The following is an 11671-nucleotide window of genomic DNA, read 5'->3' as shown; positions in this document are numbered from 1 at the left end:
TCGGGTAAATCTCGTCTCGGGTTATTTTCTTCTCTTTCTCTCTCTGTCTGTTTCTATCTAAAAGTAATTTCTTTTTTCTCACACGTTGATCGAAAAATACAGCGTTCTGCGTTCATGCGTTTGTAAGTCTGCATTCTTCGCGACGTGTTCACTTCACGCGGGTCGCATTTTTTCGTATTATACGTATTTTGATAGGGTTGACACCACCTTTATGGCACATTAGGTCGTAACTCGTGATACCTCGCCGCTTGATTTACGCGAGACGACCCGTGTTTATTAATTCACCGGTAAGGTACGCTGTCTCAGGAGCGCGATTTAGTAAAAGAGTCGACGCGTTAATTCGCGGTAACGTGAAATCTCTGCAGTGCGTCGCGCGTCGGGATAAAAGCGGCGGCGAAGGTAGTCCGGGACATCGTGCCCGTTGCTCTCACTAGGGAAACTCTGAAATTTATTAACTTGTAAGGTACGTTCTTGCGCCGAGCAACACAGCCACCCAGAACTCAATAAAATGTACTTTCGTTACTTTCTCGCGGTCTCTTTTTCCTCCTTGTTCTCCACGCCGTTTTGGCGCACGCTCGTTTATTTGTTGGCCGCGCGATAAAACTTCTCTTTCTCCTCTTTCAGTATATCTCTCCCTTTCCTTCTTTCCCCGTTTCTTCTTCTCATTCTGGTGGATCTCTCTTTCTTTTTCCGGGATCTTTTCATTTAAACTGTCCGCCGGTCGTAAGAAATAATGCTGGAAAAAGTCGCCGCTTATATACTTGACTCAGTTACGAGATACCCTTTTTAACGATCGCACTTAACCGTATGCCTTTTGACGCTGACGTACGACGTACACAATCTTCGCGATTGCGACGGGAATTAAGCCCAATATAAAAATGCAGTCCCTTTGGTGGCCGATTGGTGGATACGTAGATCGTATACGTTTCTTCGCTTTAGAGCCTCCGCACAAAACTTTCGTATAGTAACGTAACGTAGATCAACGCACAAGAAACGTATTGACGTATAACGCCGTAACCGATGCGTTTCTTGTGCGTTGATCCACGTTACGTTACGCTACGCTATCATACGAGAGTCTTGTGCGGAGGCTCTTATACTGCACGAGTTATAAGGCTTTCATATCTCCTCTCTTTTCTTTCGTTAATCTTATGAAGCGAAAGAGAGAGAGAGAAAAATTTGGTCGTGTTGGTCGATGTGTAACAAATGTAATGTCGTGTTATTGTAAGATCAGCAAGTATATACAGATGTTCTAGATGCGCGATCATATGCCTGGATTACGTAAGTTCGCGTTGTAGAAGGTCGGTGGTAGATTTGACAAGCGTCACACTTTTCGAGAATTGTTCTCTCGCTTGCTCGATGTCGGGCGGACGCAAACCGACCATGATAATGGCAGTATGCATATGCTTGTCGCGATTCCGTAAAGTATGATCGGTACATTGCCGAACGGCGCGGCGGCACGGTCTATGGTCAACTATAAAGGCCATCTGTTCGCTTTTAGAGTCTCCTTTATACCAGCATATGGTGACGTCACTCTCGCGCCGAGATAAAACGAGATGGACGCCCACTCCGCCACCGCGACTCGCGTATAACACCTTGCAATCTTCTTTGTCGTCCCCCCCCCTCTCCCGCGCGTCGCCGCTCACGTCCCCTTCTGTTTTTCGTGAGGAGCCATCGAATTCTCAACGAGCCACATTGACTGACGCGCATGTTATACGATGGGACTTTAACGAGTGTTCGTCTAATCGTCGTGAACCGCGTTTCGAGGAAAGTCTCACGCGAGACTGCTTTTGGCACGGTTCTTGCCATGAACGTCATTGTCGTTCGTAAATCATTTACTCGCGCTCGTTTCGACGCGTCCGTGATGACTAGGCGCAATAGTAGTCAACGAGAAGACGATCCGATCGATCGAATTTATTTTTAGGGAAAGCTCGATGTTTCTCCACTTATCCATTATTGCTTCTTCGTTCGCGACATTCTTTTATAGCAAAAGTTTTATCCGAATTGCAGTATTTTAAATAACGTACTCTCTTTACAAACAAATATGATTTCTTCGAGGCTCAATTTCTCTCTTTTTATTAAATGATACACTTAAATGATAGCATTTTATTAAGTGTTATCAATTTTAACCCATCAATTTTATCGAACCTCTCGACTATTATAGCTTCAAATTTTTTGTACTTATCTCGCACTATCGCATCTAAATTACCGAAACTCTTTTCATGAAAAATAATGAATAATTACAAATGACAATGCCAAATAACTCGTGTCATTTGACCGATCTTCAAGAATCGTTTGCGATCTCGTAAAGGCGCGCCGCGAGATTTAGTAAGGCGGCGTTAACGCCTTCCACCGGAGGAATCGATCGAGGCTGGTCGCACGTTGGCGCGATGCCAGCACGGGCATCCCGACGCTTCCCGAGATGGTGGACCGAGTCCGACCGAAAGCAAGCGTCCCGGCGTCGGCGTCGGCGTCGGCGTCGGCGTCAGTGCGCGTGTGACATGGCTGCGAAGCGCTACTACGGCGACCTAGACGACGCCCTCCACCTCGCGATGTGAACACACTCGCCCGCGACATTCTCGCCTACGATCCTTGCGCGGCTCCTCGGACTCGCAGCGGTACACTGATACCCAAACCGATACGGAGATGAGTCACAGTGGTCGAACGCTACACAAAAGACTGCAGATAATGCGATCGATCATCGTGTGATTGATATTGATACGTCGGAAAGCAGGAAGAGGAAATCAGTATCACTCATAGGAAGATCTCTCTATCTCTCATTCTTTTACGTTATCGTTATCGGCGGTGCGTCGTGCCATAGTTGTTACTCACTTATCGGTGATTACAGAAGTTCTCAATTGTCTGGAGATTCGTGTAGACCGGAATAAGAGACGGTCAGCCCCGCGCGTGACGAAAAATCAGGACGAACATTGTCTCGGAGATTTCTCTCGAGGCTTAATCGTTCGATCGATCATCATGTCGGGTCTCTGATCGTCGAGGCGTCACGGCGGCACGGTGATCGCGTGTCGAGAGACCGAGACGCGTGGACAGGAACAGGCGGAACGATGTAAGAGAAAAGAGTGCGAGGTGAAGCCGAATCTCGTACAAGATGGCAAATCGGAAGGGTTGATCCTTAGCAAGTGCGATCCTTGTCTCGCGCGTATGAAGCACAACGTACCATTCCCACAGACAGATGAAGCTGCATTCCCTCGAATCTCGATCGCGGCGAAAACAGTGGGCGACTGTTTTCGAACAATTGTACATAAATGCACGCATAGAAAGCATGCGGTCGTCAGCGCACATCTATTCCTAAAATCGAACGTTAATCACTTTATTAGTAAGATTCGCCACATTCAGTGCTGTCTCGTTCTCATCTCGTGGCGCCAGAGTGTGAACTATAAACTGTTACGCGGAAAGTCTCCCAACTTTCTTGAAACGCGATTTGCTGCTTATAGCAATATACATCGCCGCTTTGAGTGTCTCAAATCATATTAAGTTAATCACACTAAGTTTCCTCAGCGGTGCTCGATGAAGCATAACGCAACTTCGAGCGGGAACATGGACGAGCGAGGATAATCCTCGGAGTCGCGATCGATAATCGATGATCAACGCGGATAGTGCATGTAATACGGCTGCGGGCTGCACGTCGAGACAATTTTCTCTTGTGTCTGACTAGGATAATAATTCGTCGCGCCGCGAGAAGTGCAGAGAGAGAAGGAAAGAGAGAGAGAGGGGGTGGGAGGGAGGGAGAGAGAGTGGGTGCATGTGAATGTGCGCGCTCGTGCGTGTCTATGCGCGAAGTGCATAAAGCGACGATGGGATATCGGTGAGATCACGAGGTCACCGCAGAATGCCTGAGCCGAGGGCAAAGCGCTGTAAACACTGTGACGGTACGGTACGCGTGGCTAGCTGGACTGCAACACGTCATGATGAGTGGTTACCTCGCTGACCCTTAACACACCTCGATCGCTTGCGACTAACATCTGTGTCGACTAATAAAGAGTGTTACGTTTGAGCCGAGATTGCGTTTCAATCCCATTAACCCCCTACCGCTGTTGATGTGTTCGTGTGAGAGTTACGGAACGTCGCTTCGTCACGCCGAGTTTTACGCGAAGTCGATGAGTATGTAAGTCAAGCGGCGAACTCTCTTGGCGTACGAAGTAACGTTTCGCTTGACTCTTTATTCGACTTTGTCGCTAAATAAAAATATATCTTGATTTTTTTTAAATTTCAAATGAGAAAAACATAACGAAACTGATAAATGGAGAATTTTAACGGGTTGATTACGATAGTACCATTTAACTCGCGAGTCGTTTATCAGGTAACTGTTAGCGGACAACTTGACTAGATTTTCCACGTTAAAAGTCGATAGAAAACGAAAGCTGTAGATTTTTCACGAATGCAAGGGATACCAATCGGGATAGTACTATTTTATTTGTGGGTCATTTATTCCACGACTGCAACCGGTCATTTGGACCAGGCTTGAGGCAGACCGAGACGAATGAATGCGTAAAGCGCATTCCGGATCGGACGGCGACCACGTCCAACTGCACTCCTCCCCCTCTACTCATCTCGTTCTCTTCCTCGGGCTTTTTCTCTTCATCCCTCTGTCTTCGTCGTGTCCTTTTTCCCCGTCACCTCTTGCACTCCATTCTGCCAGTATTTTTACCCACGGTTATTCACCCTCTTATCTGTAGACGCTTGACGGTTGTCCACCTGTATACTAACCATCGGTTTTTATATATGTCAGTCCCGCGTGATTTTATTACGTGGTATTTTATATTTGCACGCGAATGGTCAAGGGAGCTTTTAGGAAAATAGCAGTTATTTTAAAAATTGGATTTGAAATCGAGATCTTGGTGCCGGATTAGTCGTTTATTTGAATTTCCTTTGCGATTAAATTCCCCTGTAAACACCGAACCCTACAAGTATGCTAACGATCACTCCGATTCCTGGTATTGACCTACTTACTTTCCTCAACGATTTTACCTCGGGGAACGTGTTCGTTTTCTTTACTGCTGCATCTGTTGGTAGTTTAATAAACACCGTCGCAAAGTACGGCCAGACATTCGCCATAAGTGTCAAGTGGCATAGCTTAAAATGCACATCGTTCTTTAACCAGGGAGGGGATTGTTATTTCCAAGGAAGAAACTTCATGGATGACAAATGAACCGTATTTCCGTAGACGCTTCGAAGAACTTATATATATATATATATATATATATATATATATATATATATATAGGCTGTGCGCTAATCGATTTTCTCGATAGTCGGAAATTTAAGCCAGAAAACTTTCAGCCGAACACAATGATATATGATGTTTGAACAGTCGAACATTTTTTTTCACTCTCGTGGAGAAACTATTCTTCTATATATAAATATCCGTTTTTTTTTAATTAGCTGTTGTAATTATAGAACTCAGTAAAATAGGTCAACTCTCACGTATTAAATGTCATATGTACTTGAACGTATAGAATTTTTGAAGTTCAGATTTTTTTGTGGAAGTTATTCTCTTTTTTCGATAATTCCAATTTCTAAAGTTCACCCGTGTTTCTGCAGACTTAACTTTCATCGTGGATGTGCTTGTCAAAAATTTCACGTCGACATCCCATGAACATAAAACAAACGAACCGGCTCGTTTCGCGAATATAGAAACGATGATGTGATCTTGCTGAAAAAGTTGAAGGTTACATGCTTCAGCTTTGTCTCATACCGAGCGCGTAATATATCGTCCATTTTCATCCACCTTTTCTCGTATATTTCAAAGAGAAATGGTAATCGAGTGACAGCGAAATTCTATTCTCGTTCTATCAGACGGACTTTTTTTTTATTTCCTCTTCTGTCACACGGTTATATAACACGAAGTTTATTTTTACGTTCTTTTTTTCGCGATGGTCACCGAATTCGCGGACAATAAGTATAAAATGGTTCGCTCCCGTGGGTGTTGACAATCGCACGATCGCGGGATGGATCGTCCGAGCCGGACGAGACGATCGATAAATCTCGATCTAAATTTATCTCCCTCGCGGGAACATGTTGCTCGTAATCCGCGTTGCTTTTTTCGATTTATGGCCAGCGCCTTCCGACTACAGTTTTACAGCTTTGCGCTATTGCATAAACACACATTATCGCACGTTATTCTGTAAATTCATGGCAATTATTCAGCCGCTACAGTGATGGTTACAGCGCTCTCGGGGCACGGTGTTTTTCGTCTTGACGTATGTCTGATTTTTGGAGTTTTTTTTTAATTTTTGGACGGTGTGCCGACGCGAAGTCTAACGCCCATCTCACGACGGCATAAAAGTGATTCGTAGATACGCGAATGGCTCATAAACATCGGGTTGAGCAGCTGTCGATGGAAAACACGGGCTATATTTAAGCCTGACCGCGCCGAATATCCCATGGTTAACTCTTGACAATAGATCGGACACGATTTCATTCCGCTCGGAGCCCGGCTTACGAGATACGTGCGTAATCGGAACGCAGATGTGATTAATCGTTTCCTAAAACCGACATTCCAGCTCGACCGGCGGCAGTCAATAGCAGAGCCAGGAAAGAATGCCGCGTCCAAATATTATGAAAGTAGGTCTAAGAATTTCGGGACATTGACGGCCGGCGCTGCCGCCCACGTCAGCGTAGATTTAAATGGCTTTTAAAGAGCAACTCTTTTAAGCGATTTCAGATATACTGTGTAAACGTTGTAAATCTAGGCCAGTCTAGGCGAGGACGAGATCACGAACTAACAGGTGGATCGTGCATCAATTTTATCCATCCCCCGCCATTATCATCGATCGGCGGCCGTTTCTGTCACAACTGTTACGCGTTTGGCTCATTTTTGCGGTATCTATGGACGACGTAAGTCGTCATCTAGATCTCGTCCAGCGTGGCCCGACCTTCGGAGGATTCGCGACAAGAGGGTCGTTTGCGGGATGAGAATTTTGGCAGCTCGCGGCTCTGGACGACTCTTTAGATTATTTATCGGCACGGTATGCGCGAAACGTAGGCGGTGGTCCCCCCCCCTCTCTCTCTCTCTTTCTCTCTCTACTCCACCTCTTTTCCGTTTTCTGGCCGAGCTCCAAACGGCAGCGACACCCTTACACCTATGGATTTATTTCTCGTACGACGGCCGGGTATACGTGCTAACACGTCTACCATACTGACGCCTTCGAGTGGAAGTCTTACGTGCGAACGCCTACGCTCGCACGCGCGGTTACGGGCTTACGCATTACGTCGTCGCGATTACGTGCATCTTTCGCGCATCACGCATCACGTTTGCGGACTCGGATCCACACTCACGACGTTAGTAGAAGTGCACAAAGTGTATTACGCGCGAAACGTTTGATAAAGAAAATATGTTTAAAGCTACATTAAATCTTGGCGCGTGCATAAACTAACATATTCAAGAAAGTGATTTTTTTGCCTTATCAAACTGTGCTATTTACTCGGTTTCGTTAGATAAAAATTGCAACAATCTGAAATCGTGGTCGTCAAGGCAAAACAGGAATATAATGAATAATGATACGCCTAACAAAAGTTGCGAAATATAAATTGGAACAGTTGCTGGCATGCCACACGAAAATAATCCCATAAAATCGAAGACTAACTATATGCGAATGTCAAACGTATTTGTAGTTGGCTATATATTGTTCACAACAATGTTATTATAATTCGCACATTGCATATTGTATCTATATAATTATCATTTATATAATGTTTTATATTAATTACATCGTACAATATTTTCAATTCTAAACGTAATTTTTGTATTCATCTATAAATTTCACATAAAATTTTATAAAGCTTGGCGAACAACTCATTATATTCATAAATTAAAAGAAACAGGAAATGCTCGACGATTACAAAATTATAAATAGAAAGGAATTGAAGGCCTAAAATGAATCAGACGCAAGATGCAATAAAGTATTAATCATCGCTCTTTTTACGACGCTAAAACGTATGCTTTTTTCTGACTATTAAACAACAGTACTTTTATTTTTCGTTCTGACAGCAAGAGCAACGCGTTGAGCTTGCTATTTCCGTCGTCACGATTAGGCTTGTTTATGACGGTGGCACAGAATGAGAGTAATCCCCCCGAAATATGATGTTGGACTCTCGGTATATTTAACGGCGTACGCCGTTGTCGATTGATTCCAATAGAGTAACGTAATATCTCCGCGCCGCTTCCTTCCTTTCCCCGTATACTTTCCTGCCTCCCTTTTGGATGCACACGCGCCGCGTTCTTCTGTTGCTCTTGGCAGATACAAGCGTAGTTTACGCTGTAACAGCTGTGCGCGCACGCACTTTGCTCGCGCAAAACATCGCTAATGGACCGACAATCCCGAATCCAGTCGGCTTAGGCGTATATATATGTATATAGTATGCGTTTTATCTAGACGTACTTTCCTTGTATTTTTTTTTCGTCCCTGAAATTGTTATCGACGTATGGAAATAATACGTGAGCAAAAATTTGCACTCTGATTTCGTAATATCTGAATGTTACATGTATAGTAATCCTGTCAGATTCATTGTAAAATATTATTAATGACATATGTAATTTTTAACCATTGTTCTGTTACGTTGGTACGCAGATTATTCCAATTATGATCTCTTTTTAAAACATTAAAGGTAAAACTGTAGTCATTGTGTTTAAATTGAAATTAGTATTGCGTATGTGTGTGTGAGACTGAATAATAGAAACCATTTCAAATAACTTTTATGTTAATTTCCATCAATAAATTGTCGACTGTGCACACTTAAATTCTATACAGAAGTTTACTCTCGTATTAACAACGTGGAATTCAACAGGAAACCTTCGTGAAATAAGAAGTAAAATGGAAACGTTCACGTGCAAACACGCTTCCTTATCTATAAGCTATAGCTTCGTTTTTCGCAATTCGGCACGTTCGATTTTGTCATTGAGCCTCGAACGTTTCCGCACGCGCTGCGGATGGTATCGCGCGGCGTGAATCATCGTATTTATTATGCATGCCAATGAAATTCGGCGGCGGTTCGGTATATAGATATGCTACGACGTGCAGTGCGATGCGCGCATGCATATGTGCGCGCATCCGATGTGCCGAAGCTAAACATTCCGCGGAGCATTCACCCTGGCATTGCTGTAAAAATAAACGGATCACCAACGCTGCACACGCACCCGCCTCATCTCCGCAGAGGTCTCTGTTTCATTTACGATATACCACTGAACTGAAGGTGACGTTACTCTTTCTATCGGCTTCCTCAAATCGGCAGATGACCTTCGTAGTTACGACATCTCGACAGAAGCTAACAGATATCTTCCGCATCACAAATTGAAGCCACCAATCTTAACAACGGTGTTCAGATCCGGTTCGGGGTAGATCTTGAAATCTTCGGACTTCGAGACACTCGAAAGTCCTCTTTACTTTTCGCCTCTTCCTCTAGTTCGGGAAATGCGAAAAGTTCCGCCAGCTTTCACGCGAGATCCGGCAATCCTCTAGTATTTTCCACGAAACACAAGCGAAGAAAAGAATACACTATTGCGTATATGTGCCAAGTGAGTCAGTGAGTTGGATGGCACACACGAAATTAGATCGCGTAGCTATTACGCGCGACCACCGGCGACGTCCGGCTGTTCCCGTCCAATTTGCATCATTGGAACGTACCTGTGTTGATTCAGCGATTCGACGCGTTTCTTTACGACGTTCGGTCACACCTATTACATTGTCGTCTCGCGTTAATCGAGGCTGTCGGTAATTTTTTGGCGGCGCGACATTTTGCAAATTGCACCGTACTTGTCAAAAGAGATGCGGTAGCTCCGTCGTTCTGGCTAGACGTCGCCGTTGTCCTATCGCCGTACATCATTCGCTATACTTAGAACGGAATGAGTGCCTTTTGCAGCGGGCAAGAGCGTCGAAGACTACGACTCATCACGCTAATTCACCTTACTGCGAAGTTCTTTTGAAAAATTAGACGAAGATACGTAGAAAAATTTGTAGAAGATTAAATGTTAAAACAACGAAATCTTAACCTTCTGTAAAAAAAAACAAAACAAGTTCCACGGGAGTTATTTAGTTAAAATGCGAAATTTTATTTTATTTATTTTTATTCTTATTAAGGTCTAGTTGGTCAAATTCGACCTTGTCGAATAAAATCGAATATAGACATTAATTTTATGCTTGATAATATTTTACTATTTCGAGGTGATACAAACATTTAAATGAATCTGGACCGCAAACAGCGGCGACAAGAATTAGAAACCTTCTGGCACCATTTTGACGAAACACCCTATATATACCTAATAACGAGACTCCACGAATGGAACAACAACGGAGTCCGAGATGAAAAACGATGATTAGACGAGATATGACGACACTTGGCGTGGACTTGGCGAGGAGTCTAGGAAGCGACGCGGCTGTTGTAGCCCTTAATGAGCCCAACGTGAGATCAGTCCAGCCTCTTTAACTCCGTTGCTTCTGTCAACCTCTCTGTCCGCTAAGAACTTTCACTGTCTTCTTCTTCTACTCGCCCTCTTCGTCTCCTCCTCCGCCTATCCACTCTCTCGTCCGCAGCACGTCGTCCGGAGGATGACCTGGATGGTACCCAAACGAAATACCACCTTCACTGCTTCCTTTTTCACGAGCCATTTTGGAGAAACGGTTGTCGCTCCAGCTTTCTTGGATTATTACGCTTTAGGACTACCGAGCGGAGATGATGCAACCTTGTTATTAGTCTTTGTGAGACGTAAACAACCGTACATAACTAATTTTTTAATTTTTTTTACGGAACTTTTGCAATGGTCCTGAAAAATATTTATTTTAGAGAAGTATGTTATATAAAATTTATAAGAATATATTTACAATTAGACATGCATTGCTATATATGTTATTTTTAACTTTTCTTTTTTTTTAATATGTATGTCAAATGGGGTTCACACAAACACACGCAGGAAGCAATTTTTTTTTTACACATCCATCGCTTGAGAATATGATCGATCGCGTGGTGAATTGGCGACTGAACGCGTTTGCAACGTGCCAGAAAGATGATTGAATAACCTTACGTTCTTCACCGGTAATTCTGTTGAACGGATCGACGTCAGTGCCATTGAGGGCTATCGAATGCCAATGAACTGATTTCTCCTGATATCCACGTAATCGACGTAGTCTCAAGGGTTGACGCACTCCCGAACATCACACGGCAGGCATGCATGCCTAATCGACTGCAACGTCTATGAAATCAGCAGATTAATGGAATATTAGGCAATAGGCACAATTTTGCGAGATCTGGCACGGTATTTTGGCGATAAGCTTTCCCATGATCTACTTCCTGTTAGCGTCATTGTATGCACGCTAGCGAGCGGGTAAACTGTAGCGACGAATTGGCTGCCTTCCGGACTGCGTTCTAAGTCGAGTTGGTCGACACGAAAGTCGTTTGCCATCTCGACGAACGGAGACGGCCAATTTTCGCGACAAATATTTTCAGGTATTTTTAAGCAGATTAGGCTAGGTAGAACTAAGATAGATGACGGAAATATGTGTTGGAGAATATTTAGAGGACATAAATATCTGGGAGGATACGCGAATTACCGGATGTCGATAATTAGAAGGCATTACACGCACATGGAACCTTGTAATACTTCCTTTAAGACAAGTTTAGCGATTTCTCGACGAAAATTTGAAACCGGACACGTTTTTCA

The 11671-nt window shown here is 43.9% G+C and overlaps 1 protein-coding gene across 4 annotated transcripts in view; it reads left to right on the top strand.

The window, feature by feature from the left end:
• The first annotated feature begins 2470 nt into the window (after nt 1-2470).
• LOC143893367 (uncharacterized) overlaps nt 2471-11671 on the top strand; it is a 167572-nt gene continuing 158371 nt past the window's right edge. For 2 of the 4 annotated variants that reach the window (XM_077398641.1, XM_077398640.1), the window contains exon 1: nt 2471-3887. In XM_077398641.1, the coding sequence (XP_077254767.1) occupies nt 3848-3887 (40 nt within the window). In that variant the 5' untranslated portion in view covers nt 2471-3847. The remainder of the gene's footprint in view (nt 3888-11671) is intronic. The other 2 variants (XM_077398643.1, XM_077398642.1) reach the window with 1 other exon arrangement.

This window comes from Temnothorax americanus, unplaced genomic scaffold (assembly GCF_048541705.1).
Source record: "Temnothorax americanus isolate GAGA-0224 unplaced genomic scaffold, ASM4854170v1 Scaffold12, whole genome shotgun sequence".
NCBI lineage: Eukaryota > Metazoa > Arthropoda > Insecta > Hymenoptera > Formicidae > Temnothorax > Temnothorax americanus.
This window is presented reverse-complemented; position numbering and strand designations above follow the sequence as displayed.